The sequence below is a fragment of the Cyprinodon tularosa genome, unplaced genomic scaffold (assembly GCF_016077235.1).
Source record: "Cyprinodon tularosa strain WSP-4 unplaced genomic scaffold, ASM1607723v1 ctg277, whole genome shotgun sequence".
Lineage (NCBI taxonomy): Eukaryota > Metazoa > Chordata > Actinopteri > Cyprinodontiformes > Cyprinodontidae > Cyprinodon > Cyprinodon tularosa.
The window spans coordinates 867,270-881,543 of NW_024038982.1; the positions used below are offsets into that span (position 1 = coordinate 867,270).

A 14,274-nucleotide genomic window follows, 5' to 3' on the forward strand; every position below is an offset into this window, starting at 1 on the left:
GGCATCACGAGTGAAGTGATAAGGATAATCATTGGAGGGACCACAGCATCTGACGAAGCCAGAGCACGAATTGTGATTGAGGGAACAGAAGTCCTTCAAGACCTTGATCCACCCAGAGCCTGTGCATTACTGATGGGACTTATGTACACCTTTAACCTCAACTACCCAAAAGTCCTTAAAAATACTTTGGAAGCATTTCAGAAGATATTCCTTGGGCTGGATGGTTTGAAAGCCAGCTGGAGATGGCTGGATTCAGTTAAGATTATCTCACCAAAATCCAGATAATTCATTTGAATATGTTAAGAATAATTTTATTAAACCTGGATTAACCTGATTTTTTTGTTTCGTTTTGCTGCTGCTCATGACATCCTCAAGATTTTAAAAAAGACTATATTTTAAAAAAATGGTTATGGTAAAAATGACCATTTGAATGCATGTTCGTTTTTTGCAATAAAAAGAGCAAAATAATAAAATTTCCTGTTTTTTTTCCCAAACTTGGGTGAAACAATTTCACAGTACTCTAAATAATTGAGGTAGCAATCTGCATAGACCTTTCTGAGTAGAATTGACTCAAAACAAAGAAGTTATGATAGCTTATATAAGTAACACCAAAACTTTATTTTCCTTCAAAAATTTTAGTAATATTAAGTTCAATCAGCATTATTAAGCATTTATACATCAATCTAAATCATATTGGTTATACTAAAAAAATTAAGTTTGTTGAACTATAAAAGTTTCTTGATATATACTTGATAATGCTTGAGTTGTAAGTACTTAAAAAGGTCCATGCAAATTGTTACCTCAATTTTTTTAAGTTGAACCATTATATTATTTTTTAGAGTGTACAACTACTCACCATGGCAACCTGGTAATCCCAGTACAGAAATATTCTCACTGCCCTTTTCTCTTTTTTAGAGACAGAGAAAAAGAACAACATGTTCACAAACACTCTCTCACTCACACATGGGTGCACAGAGTCACGCCTGCACAGTCATGCACATGCTCCATTAGAGATGCTCAAGCAACCCAGCGCACTGGTGTTTACTGGTAAGAAACATACAGCCACAAGTGCATGCTTTAGTTGATTGCTTCGTTCTTCTTGTCTCTTCATCTGCGGTTTTGGTAACAATTGAAGCATCTTCCCTAAGAGAGGTTTTTTTTTCTTTGGGTCTGTTTGCACTCAGGTTTGTTAAAGTTGGGTAAATGTGAACCTGACAACTTCTGCATCCCTATTTCGTTCAAACATGTGATCAGAAAATGTGCTTCTTTGGTGCATTTGCTCCTATGATTAATCCACTCATTTAGCAAATTAACAAAACTGATAGAATTTGAAAGATTTTAAGTTGTTTTAATTACACGTTTTGAAAGAAAAAAAAATTGGATTTTATAGAGATCAAATGCTAAATCTTGCTTTCAATGACTGTAGGAGTCTCAATTAATCTAATTACCTTGAAGTGTGGTCTCTATAAATCACATAACAAATCCGATGTGGTCCAAGTCAGGAGTCCTGAATAAATGTGATATATGTGGCTATATTTATTTATACATATAAACAGAAGAAATCATATTAGATTTTAAACTGATATTTTAAATATTTTTGTCATCTATTATTTTACATGTAATTAGAATCAATCAATGGTAGATTTCATTATCTAGATGTACATTTTACAATTTAATGGTATATTTATTGTTTAAATAATGTGTTTAATGTTAAGTTTATTTATACACAGTGCAGACCAAAATTTTGGACACACCTTCTCATTCAATGAAATTTCTTTATTTTCATGACCATGAAAATTGTAGATTCACACTGAAGGCATCAAAACTATGAATTAACACATGTGCAATTAAATAGTACTTAAAAATTTTTTTTAAAATAACCGAAAATATGTCTTATATTCTAGGTTCTTGAAAGTAGCCACCTTTTGCTTTGATTGCTGCTTCACACACTCTTGGCATTCTCTTTATGAGCTTCAAGAGTTCGTCACCTCAAATGGTTCTCACTTCACAGATGTCCCCTGTCAGGTTTTATAAGTGCAATTTCTTGCCTTATAAATAGTGTTGGGACCATCAGTTGTGTTGTGCAGAAGTCAGGTGTACACACAGCTGATAGTCCTACTGAATAGACTTTTTTAGAAAAAAGCAGCTAAGTAAAGAAAAACGAGTGACGATAATTACATTAAGTAATGAAGGTTGGTCAGTCTAAAAAATTGTGTCCCCCCGGTGTCCCCAAGTGCAGTCGCAAAAAACCATCAAGCTCTTCAAAGAAACTGGCTCACATAAGGACCCCCCCCCCCAGGAAAGGAAGACCAAGAGTCACATCTGCTGCGGAGAATAAGTTTATCCAAGTCACCAGCTTCAGAAATTGCAGGTTAACAGCAGCTCAGATTAGAGACCCGGTCAATGCCACACAGAGTTCTAGGCGCAGACACATCTCTAGAACAACTGTTAAGAGGTGACTGTGTGAATCAGGCCTTCATGGTAAAATAGCACTCTCTCACTCTCTCGCCCCTGCTAAGGACAGGCAACAAGCAGAAGAGACTCACTTGGACTAAAGAACAGAAGGAATGAACATTAGACCAGTGGAAATCTGTGCTTTGGTCTGATGAGTCCAAATTTGAGATCTTTGGTTCCAACTATTGCGTCTTTTTGCGACTCAGAAAAGGTGAACGGATGGACTCTACATACCTGGTTCCCACCGTGAAGCATGGAGGAGGAGGTGTGATGGTGTGAGGGTGCTTTGCTGGTGACACCGCTGGGGATTTACTCAAAATTGAAGACATGCTGAACCAGCATGGCAACCACAGCATCTTGCAGCGGCAAGCTATTCCATCCGGTTCATGTTGAGTTGGACCATCATTTATTTTTCAACAGGACAATGACCCCAAACACACCTAAGGCTGTGTAAGGGCTATTTGACCCAGAAGGAGAGTGATAGCGTGCTGCGTCAGACAAAATGGCCTTCACAATCACTGGACCTGAACCCAACCAAGATGGTTTGGAGTGAGCTGGACTGCGGAGTGACAGCAAAAAGGGCCAACAAGTGAAAAGCATCTCTGGGAACTCCGTCAAGACTCTTGGAAGACCATGTCAGGTGACTGCCTCTGGAAGCTCATCGAGAGAACAGCAAGAGTGTGCGAAGCAGTAATCAAAACAAAAGGTGGCTACTCTGAAGAACCTATAATATAAGACATATTTTCAATTGTTTCACACTTTTTTGTTAGGTACTATATATTTCCACATGTGTTAATTAATAGTTTTGATACCTTCAGTGTGAATCTTCAATTTCCATAGTCATTAAAATAAAGAAAACTCTTTGAATGAGAAGGTGTGTCGAAACTTTTGGTCTATATATTTATATATATATATATATAAAACTGTTTTCTCACCCCTCGTGGGGTGGTATGTGTCATCCTCAAGCTCGGGTCCTCTACCAGAGGCCTGGGAGTTTGAGGGTTCTGCGCAGTATCTTAGCTGTTCCTATGACTGCGCTCTCCTGGACAGAGACCTATGATGTTTTACCTGGAATCTGCTGTAGCCACTCTCCCAGTTTGGGGGTCACAGTCCCCAGTGCTCCAATTGCCACTGGCACCACTGCTGCTCTTACTTTCCACATCTTTTCTAGCTCCTCTTTCAGCCCTTGGTATTTCTCAAGCTTCTCGTGTTCTTTCTTCTTGATGTTGCTGTCGCTTGGGATTGCCTCATCTATAACTACTGCCATCTTCTGCTGTTCGTCTATTAACATGATGTCTGGTTGGTTAGCCATCACCAACCAGACATAAAAAAAATTGCTACTAAAGATATATATATATATATATATATATATATGATTGAGTCACAAGAAATACCAAGAAAGTTAATTTTCTTGCATAAACAAAGAGAAGATTACCAAAATATTGTGTGTTAGTTTAAGTTTGCAAGTCCTTTACCTGGTGTGCAAGAAAGAGGAAGTTATAAAAGGCTTATTCCAGATTCCCAAGGAGGCACTTCATCACAAAACCATGGAGTGACTGAAAAGGATCTTTCAGTTTCCACATCAGGGGAAACATGCTAAGAATTATGAAGAGCGCCAAACTGAAGTCCATGAGGTCCCCTGTTACCATTCAAGCTTCCTTTGCTGCTGATTTATGACACTCTATCTTCATAGGCAAAATTAACTGCTTTATTTTCTGAGTTAAAGATTCAAAACAATAACATACAATCCACATCATAGTGACATTCTTTAAAAAAACAAAACAATCAACATCCAACCACGTCTTTTACGTGTGTGCTGGGGTATTGGGGTGTCAAGTCTTAACATACATTCCAGTATAAAGTCGAGGTTCAAATACATTAGACAAAACAAAACCAGCTCCCCTACCCCCAAAAATGATAAAAGATCAATAGTAATTCAGTAACATGGATTCTTGGATACAAAAACAAAGCATGTTTATAAAGTTTTAAAACAATTTAACATTGTAGTTGTAGCCTATTTCCTGTCTTTAAGTTATACCAGCCAATATTATGTTTTATCAAGAAAGACTCTTTTCCTGCATTTCTTTGTCATCCTAGAGCATGTCTATGTTGTATTTTCAATCACATGGTTTACTTATTTACATTTTCCTTTTAGACTTTATTTCAAACACTTTGTTTCAGAAGTATTTTAGCAATAACATGTGTCAAAACTGTTTTCTGACTTGTCTGCGATTTTATGAGAACCCATTAGTTTCACTCACTCTAATCATTTAATCAATAATACTCTCTTCTGACAGCCTAAGAGGCTGGAAAAAGAGTTTCAGGAGAGATCGATAGGCTCATTCACAAGTCAAGATACCTGTGCATGCTCTAATCATGTAAACTGGCCTTATAGATGTGGCCTAACTGTATATGAGTCTGATAATCAATTATGTTGTCACCTTTTCCAGAGCAGCCCAGTAGGATATTACACAAATCTTATTTTCTCTATATATTCTTTCTTCTCTACTTGATATAATTGTTCAACCAAAACTGTGATTTCAATTTCCATGACCTTGAACGCCTGCCTGCCCAGAGTCCATTGTGGCAGGATTTTACTGTTATGTGGAAAAGTGCTAACTTTTTCTTGCACGCTTAGATCTGTGTGCCAAATGCAACTCTCTCTTCCCCTCGGTGTGTACCCACAATGTCTTACTCCTGTGAAATGTAATGTGATCAAAATTGAGTGTGTTTTTCAAATTTGAAAATTGTATTTTGAAAAACTGCAAGTATATTGAAAACGCAAATAATTTGCCAGCCCTACTTTATATATTTGATTTAATATCATGTTGAGATTTGTTTGTGTTATAAGGGATGCCTGCTGATGTGCTGTGGATAGTAGATCTTCTGTAGAAGATGCAGATGCGCCACAGTGGAAAAATGAATTGGTTCCTGTTCAGCCTCTGTATGCGTGGAGAGTTTTAGATCAATGATTTCATTTTTGTCAATTTTGCAAAAGTCAGCACTATATAGCAGGATGGACTGAATGAACTTGTCTGACATTGACCACTAGATGGTGCACTGATGCAATGCAGACCGACAGGCAGACAAGATGGCTTATAAAGCACAATATCCTACAGTTTGTTCACATATTTATTAAAGGGCTTTCAGGGGGTCTATGTGCATTTATGTCTGTGCAGAGTCATGTGCAGTGGCCCCTCTTTTTGTGTTTCAGTGCTGCCGGGACACTGGGTGCTGCAAGGTCATGTGCTCTGCTCCCGTAAAAGGCAGTCTGTGAGAGCAGTAGTGATAGACCAGTTCAGGGATGCTGGAAAACACACAGCTGCTCTGATCCAGTGTGTAGCCCAAGCCCTTGCTGCTCTTAGTCTGCGCCACAATGATGTGAACACAAGTTTGACTTGTCCTGATGGAAGAAAACAGAAAGAAAAAAAAAAACTTTTAAATTACATATATGTAAGGGGGGTGGGGTTGGGGGGGGGGACTCCAAAATACAGTGATTGTGAACAACAAAGCCTGTTTGAAAGATCATCACTCCTCTAATGAGGCGGTGTATCTCCTGAGTTCACTGAATGGTTAAATGGGGTTAATGAGGTGGACTCCCAAGTGTATGAGCAGTGTACAACAGATGTGCACTGAGGCGCATGAATATGCACTATTACTCAAATCACACTAATTTATCATGCAAACAATGGTATTGTTATAATTCTGAAAGGGTGAAAAAAGTAAAAAAAATAGCGAGTTTTCTAATTAACCATTGTGTTTTCCACTAAGTGAATGCTTCACAGCTAAGCGCCAGATAGCAACAACACTTTTCTGTGCTATTAATCAAGTTACACATATTCGCCACTTATTTACTACAGACTCTGCTCTTTTTACCTAAAACAAATGACTAGAGATGCACTGAGAAGTACACTAGTGATTCAACACATTTTTTGCTTAATAAGAGATAACATACATTGATAAAAATAATACATTTTTTTCAATGAAATGTATTGAACATTTTTCACTTAGGGAAAATGCTAAATTTATTAGGCTTTACATCTGAAAACTGTTATTTAATCAATTAACTGTTAAGTACGTATAATTACTATTACAAAATGAAAAATGACTGTTTAAAATGCATTTAAATAGCTGTCAAAGAGCAGCACTGTTTCTTTGTATCAAGAAAGTCCTGGTTTGGATTCCTGGCCTATTGTCTTTTTTACATGGTTTGCATGTTCTCCCTGTGCATTAGGGGGTTTACTCCAGGTACTCCTACTTCCTCCACAAACCAAAACATGACTGTTAGGTTTATTGGAATGTACAATGGAGTAGCCACCTGTCTAGGCTGCACCCTGTCCTTCACCCATAAGTAGCTGGAGATAGGCTAATGATCACTAACAGCACGAAAACTAAAAAGCTGAGTTTGAATACATCTTTATATTGTTGAATTAAAACAAAACTGAAATCCGCTGGAAACAAAAGATCAGAGCTTTACCTGGATATTGATTTTTTTTCTACTCATAATATTGTTTATAAAGGAATAAAAAAGATTCAAATCACCACATTTGGAAACAGAACACTGCATGCATGCATTCATTCAGTATATATGCATATACTCACTTCAGGGCAATGGAGTATTTGCTAGTCCCTGATTCACTGTCTCTCACCAAGAAACTGGCTTCCCTGCAGCGCTGCAGCTGAACCTCAGCCTGCTGCCGACTCACACTGCCATGATACCAGCTTGGAGGGAAAGAGATGGAGGGGAGACAGTAGATCACCATCATATAGCACAGGAGCAACCTGATCATGACTTATCAACAACTGCTGATAAGTGATTTTGGATAGAAATTGTTACTATTTCTCTTCTGAAGTCCCTAGAAAATTTGTGAAAGAGTATTGCTTCATGAACAGTTTAAAATGTACAAAGAAATTTAATAACTTAAAACAAATCATCATTTAGGAAGGATAACGTTTTCTTGCATCTTGGCACCAAACACCGTCGGAGGAATGGTAAGGGAAGTATAAATAAACTCACAGTTAAAGAATTGCAGCCAAAAGTGGCATCTTAAGGTCACTGGGTAACATTATCTAAGTGCAAACCAGTTGTTTGGGATGCATTGAGGTAAAATCGTAGTCAAATATAAATAAAAGCTGATTTGTTAATGTTATAGGGGGGTTAACTGGTTGTTCATATATAAAAAAAAAAAAAAAACACTTTCTGATTTTTCTGGCATGCAGTGGAGGAGTTACACTCCACGCAGTGGAGTAGGAGTTACGTGACCAACGGAGCAAAAAGCAGTGATCAGAACGGTCAGTTAACTGAGTTTGATAATTAATCCACTATATAGTCCCCGCTCTATATAGTTATTGAGGGATTTAGGGGTTAGAGAGGACGTTGAGCCGTGAGCTTGTATGAGCTATGAGAACCGCAACTTTTAAACAGAGCGTGCACAAGGAGAAATGGGCTCGTGCATGCTCTCGCACATGCATTTTTTTCCCAAGTGGTTTTGAAAATCCTCCACAAAACCTTTAAAGTCAGAAAATCATTAATCAATCTAAAATGTTGTGGTTTTGTAATGCTATGGATATATGAATTGTCAAAACATTTAACAGTTAAATGTTTAAAATACTGTACTGAAAAATAATGAGAATAATAAAGGCCTTGTTCTATAATACATGTCATATTTATTTGCAGTTATAAGATGACATCACTAAAGCTGGATTTTTTTTCCTTTTTTGGTTGGATAAATATAGACAGCAGGGGTCAGCAAAAGGCATTATAGATGTTTGTCTTGAGTCCTTCTTACCTCTGCTTCTCTAAGGGCAGGCTGCAATCCACTTTGGCCATCTCCCCATCCAATGGGGAAGTAGGGGAGGTAGGGGATGGAGGAGACAGTTTAGTCGGACTGGAAGAGGGTGAGAGTGGTGAGAGCTTAAGGGTGGGGAAAGAAGGTGACGGTGAGGTCAGTGGGGAGAGTTTAAGAATAGGTGAAGAAGGAAAGGACGTAGAAGATGAGGTTGATGCAGTGGGGACAAGAGCTTTGTGGCTCCAGTTCCTTGCCCTCAGAGTCTGATGCTGCTGCTCCTGGCGGCCTGAGGTGGGAGCATTCTCTTTGCTGGAAGAGCAGTCCACTCCCTCAAACTGTGCTGAAAGGCAGCAGGACAGATAATATCAACATTTGATGAAAAGTCCTATCAAAGCATGCCAGGGACAATAAAGTAAACATTTCCCTGAAAATCCATTCAGAACATAGTTTTGTTTCCTCTCTAAAAGCAAACACAAAGCTGTTGTTTAAAACTGCTGTATAAATGGCATTCTTCCTCCACACCCTGGTCCTCCACCCTTCCTATCACCCCTGCCGCCTTTCTCTACCTGACAATGCTCTGACAATGTCCTCCTTTCTCCACTCCCAGGGCAGTTCGTACTCCCCGGCCGGACGGACATCAGACTCTGGTCGTGTGACAGGGATCCACACGCCTTCGCTGTCGCTCTCCAGTCCGCCTTCATAGGGTGTGTCGTAGATATTAGGGGGTGAAGGCATTCCATCCTCTCCCTTCCCCTCTTTTTGACCTCGGTCTAACAGTACGCAGACTTTCAGGAGGTCTTTGGAGCCACGTCGACGAACATCTGCAACAGAAAAGAAATGTATAAACTCTTTGTCGTAGGTGCTGAATTTCAAAAATTTCTCCGCTGGCCAAGGGATATTATGTCATTTTATTCTTGGTATTTGAGGCTGGGCTTAAATAGTAGCTTTTACTGGGTGAAATGGTAATACTACAAAAAACTTCAATGTATTTCATAAACAAGAATCACATGCACTGCTCTAAATTAATGGTCATATTCTTCTAATTCTGTGATAGATTGCTGAATGTACATGGACTGGACGTGGGCCTTAGACATCCAGTAACACTCCAAGATGACTGGTCATAGCAATTTAATAGGTAGATGGCTAATCTCAGATCCAAACAGACTCAAATTATACATGACTGCTTAAAAGGAAACAACTAAAAGATACAAATATTTGATGAGGTAACTGTACCTTGATTTCCCACTTTATAGCTATCAATAGTAGGTTTCTGGATATCTGACTACTGTTCTTGGCAGAATTGCTGGACTTTATTTAATGCTTGAAATTGTGCTCTGTCTTCTACAAAGACAGTTTTAATGCGAGCTGGCTCACTACTCTGTTGGGACTCGCCACTTGTGTGCAGATTTTAATCATCTTATTGGTTTGAGCAGAAAGTGGTTACTTTTTGAGGTGGTTTTCAATTTGTATTCCTCCATCTGCTTTGAATAATCGACCAGAAAAAAACAGCTGAAGCTTCCATCATCCCATTTTACAGCGAGTACAGCATTCTAAAGTTTGAAAGACGCTCATTGACTTAACTCTCTCATATTTCATTTTGCAGTTGTCAGGTCTTGTCTTGTTTGACCAAAAAACTTTTTTCTGAATGGTATTTGGTTTATTCAAAGGGGGAGAGCTGGAAATTTCAATAAGCTTGGTGGTGAGTGTTGACCTAGTGGGTTAGAGTGGTGCATTGTGCTCTGAGAAGGTTGCATATAAATGGTTTGATTCCCACTGCCTCTACTCTTGGTTCCTGAGCAAGACCCCTGACTGCTCCCCGGGCGCCGCACAATGGCAGCCCACTGCTTCCCAAAGGGATGGATTAAATGCAATGTGATATCAATAAAGTTGAGGGTGAGTGGTGGCCTAGTGGTTAGGGCATAGAACTTGGAATCTTAAGGTTCTGAGTTCAAGCCCCACTCGCACAGACTGCCACTCGCGTCTCTGAGCAAAAAGACCCTTAACCACACACTGCTCATTGGGCACCCAATGATGGCAGCCAGCTGCTCCCCAAGGGGATGGGTTAAATGCAGAGAGTTAATTTCGTTGCATCATACTTGTCACAGTTTAATGACAATAAAAATGACAATGACAATAAAAAAGCTGGAAAAAAGTTTGAGTCCATGTGACGTACCAATGTTATTGTAAAAGTAATTGCCTTCATAACCTAAGTACTATTAGAACCTGCAGACATTTATGCTTTAAAGTCAGGTCAGGGTACCTTAAAATTGTGACTATGAAGAAACGCTACAAGCTCTGAGAAGAGTTTTAGTCAAAAGTCTAACGACACATGAGTCTAGTAGGCAGAGACTAGACATGGGAACAAAGTTTAGCTGAGGAACATCTGTTCAGCTATTAGTGATGGTGAATGTATATTGTTGAACATTCAGGTACAACACATATAGATATCAGTCATTCTTCTATTTTGATGATCTAACACCTGTTCTTTGAGTTCATTGGTATTGTCTCTTGTGTGATCCCTCCAGTCTGAATAAAGCACGGTTCCATTGTAGCAACAAAGACCTAAAACTCATGACATTTGTTCACATAGTGCTGCATGTAAACTTTTCTACTCCACTGTATTATTGTAAATCAGTATACATAAGATATAGGGAATTACTTGTTAGGAATAAATTAATTATACATTCTTGACACAAAGTGTTATACTAGAGACATTATTATTATGATTAATTGGGTATTCAGTTCAAGACAATCATCTTTCTTTTACTAAAAGTGGATTAATTGGGCAATGCTCTTAAGCATTTTTTTTTTGGGGGGGGGGGGGGGGGGGGGGCTTTTACTGCTTGTGTTTCCTTGCAGCCTGACAGGTAGCCTATGTGTCTGCACTATTGTGTGGCCAAACAATAGAGTTGCAGGAAGAAAAGGTCAGTGCAATTGCTGATTGGCTGGGTGACCGGGCCACTTCCTGACTGCTGGGAAGTGATTGGGTAAGTCCGGGACCAGGAGAGGAGTTGTGTTAGGATGAGGGGAGGACTCTTTGGATTGTTGTCACACACACTTGGGACCTTAACGTGTCAAATGTGTCTGCCTCTGTGTGTGTTTGTGTGTGTCCAGAGTAGTTGGAGTGCATGGGCACATTTAGAGCCAATGTTCTATCAAGAGAATGGGGCAAAGGAAACAGAGGCAGGAGACAGGAAGCTGGAAGAGGAAGCTGCACCCATTGTCCTTGCACAACAGTGTTACTATAGCAGCCGCCGGCCAGGAGGAAAGCCTTGCACAGACAGAGGGTATAGTTTGGCTCCAGGTCCCTTTAAAGTCATTATTTAGAAATACAGCGAGCGAGAATGAACAGAGGAACACATAAACAATACAATGTTTTTATAGGAGGGAAGTCTTGATTTACTGAATCCTTTTTTTCAACTTCCGATCATCGACGAGTTTAAGATTTGTAAATTCAGGATGCCATCTCAGACTCTGAGATAAATATAATGACCTATTAGATGTGGAAATTTGATCTCACCTGTGATGATGACCTGGGCGTCATATGGCTCCATGTAGCCGTCATTCATTCCTGCTCTCTCTGCCTCTCGCTGCTCTTTGGTTTTCTCTGCATCAAAAGGATCTGCGTAATCCTCCAAGATTATCAACTATGAAAAGGAAGAAAAAGAATGAAGAGGTCATGCTTTTCTGTATGAAAAATAAACAACTAAAAAGTTAAGGAGAGAACAAAGATGAGTGTAGGTTTGTGAGTATTGTGTGTGTGTTGGGGTGAGAGGGTGCGTGTGTGTGGTGTCCATGACTGAGTAACAAGTAATAGGGAGACAAGCGGAAATGTTTGTGCAAAGAGGTCAGTGCATTGTTTTTTTTTTTGCCTGTTTGATGTGACACAATGTGTTGGAGCTCTTTTGTGTCTTTTAGAGAGGGATGGAAACTGAATATGAACTGAGGGAAGGAGGGAGCGCACAAAGAAAAGCCTTCAAAGAGCTTCTCTAGTTTGCATTGATCGCTCTCAGCCTGCATGTGGTTTTGATATTTCTTCCTCTGTTTCTGTGTTGGGTTGAAGCATAATCCATAACAAATTATAAAAATAGAGAACCTAAGTTAGTTGTTTCCCTGGTTGTTGTTTTTTCTTTTGTAAAATGAAGGCCATAAAACACAATAATGACAATCTTAGTAACTTTAGACAAGGACATTTTTGATGTTTAAATTAAAAATAATTGGAAAAAATATGAATTAATTTGTGTTCATTTAAAAGTAAAGGCGATTTAATCACTTACTTATCTGTTTCAAATTTAAAAAGAAGTGTGAAAAACCATATGATTGTTGCAATTAGTCTTCTTTTGTTTGTTTTATTTAAAGATAGGAAAGAAAAACGAGAGGAAAGAAAAAATGCACTTAATGCAGTTTTTTTAAAGGTTTTATTTCAAAATGAAACGACTCACCGCAGTTTTTATGTCGGTCTTTGCCTTTTCGTTCCCTGATTGCTTCTGTTCACTGATCCCATCGAGTTTGGGGGTCTTGTCCTGCTTGTCCACTTTGATCATCCTGTTGATGTACGCCTGCGCCAGACTGGAGCTCCTCACCGGGCGGTTTTCATCTGATGCTCCAGGCTCAGCTTTGGAGTTCTTTCGACCTTTGCCAGTGGTCAGGCTGTCCCAGACAGTCCCTCCATACCCGGCGTTGTTGCGACCCAGCTCTGTGGCAGAGTTTTTCCTGTTTCTCCCCGCTAAGAGGCTCCCCACTCCTCCATCTTTGCGTTGGTTTCCTTTCAAACTGTCGCGTGAAAATGTAGGTTTGGGTCTAGTTTGTGAACCAGACTCGGAGGCCGAGCGAACTCTCTCAGTCCCGTTTTTCAGATTGATGGGGAAATCTCGAAACCATTTTGCCATGGCTGCAAATTTAGTTCTTCAAACGCCAATAATTCCGTTTTTTTTAACTTAACCTTGCATTTGGGGCCTGCTCAGACTAACCTTTGCCTTTGCGTAAAAGCTCCAACTTTTACGCACGCGTAATTTGCTCACTACCGATTTGAAATGACTCTGTTACGCAGTTATATCTAAAGAATCCAACTGTTCCGAATAATTTTGTTGTTTTTATTTTTAATATGAACGTTTCTTGCGCTGGAAACTTACTGGACCTCTGGTGCGTCTTGGAGAGGTTTCTTCAGAGGCTGCCCTGTGATCATCCTGCACCTGCAGCGACAACTATCCCTGCAGTTTGAAAAGAAGCTTCTGCAGAGCGTAAACCCGAAAGAACTGGAAGTTTTTCTTTGAACCCAGTAAAGATCCCATTCCCAGACCGTGAGATGCGAGTGCGTTCAGTAAGCCGCCCGAGAGAAGTGATGAGAGGAAGGGGAAAGCTGCTGTTAGTGGATATAGCTGGAGATGTGGGGAGGAGCTGTTTGGAATAGGAGGTGGGAGGAAAAGTCTCGTGAGGATGTGAAATAGAACCCATTAAGTCAGGTTGCTCAACGTCATGCAACAAAAATTTGAAATAATCAAACTCAAGGCTGTTTGTTTTCAGATCTATCATAAAGGAGATGACACTATAAGGGAATAACGATCAGTTGTTGAATTTTCTCTTTGTTTTTAGACATAAACTCCTACATTTCATCTTAGATTGATCCCCTTGCTGCTCCATAACTTCTCAGACCTAAATAATCTATTATGATTAGAGTATGGCTACTGGAGAGACTAAACTAAAGTCAAATGGTGTCAGACACATTTAGGATTTCCAGCATGATGAGTCCAGTCATCTGTAAAACTTAACTGCTTTGTGGGATGTGTCAGAGTAATCGTCATCATATCTCAGGGGAATGAAGAGAATACCAAACACTAGAAGGTTGTGAAGAAATATAAGTTGAAGGGAGCCCAGAGAAGTGACTTAAAGAGGCTTATCAATAAATTGGGCTATATCCTGAGGTGTGTTTTTGAGTCGTTTGAGTATTGTTTAATTAAAAGAGAGATTTTAAATTCTAGATTATAGTGGAACACTTTGAACATATTTAATCTGAAATGGTTTCGAATCAGAT

At 39.4% G+C, this 14,274-nt stretch overlaps 1 protein-coding gene across 1 annotated transcript; it reads right to left on the reverse strand.

Annotated features, from left to right (window-relative positions):
• Nucleotides 1-4,140: 4,140 nt before the first annotated feature.
• On the reverse strand, nt 4,141-13,595 carry she (Src homology 2 domain containing E). Its single transcript, XM_038290212.1, has 6 exons — nt 12,686-13,595; nt 11,764-11,890; nt 8,810-9,064; nt 8,244-8,583; nt 7,057-7,176; nt 4,141-5,857 (listed from the first exon to the last, which is right to left on the reverse strand). The coding sequence occupies exons 1-6, from the start codon at nt 13,130-13,132 to the stop codon at nt 5,665-5,667; spliced, it is 1,482 nt and encodes a 493-aa protein (XP_038146140.1). The 5' UTR covers nt 13,133-13,595; the 3' UTR covers nt 4,141-5,664.
• Between the last annotated feature and the right edge of the window lie 679 nt (nt 13,596-14,274).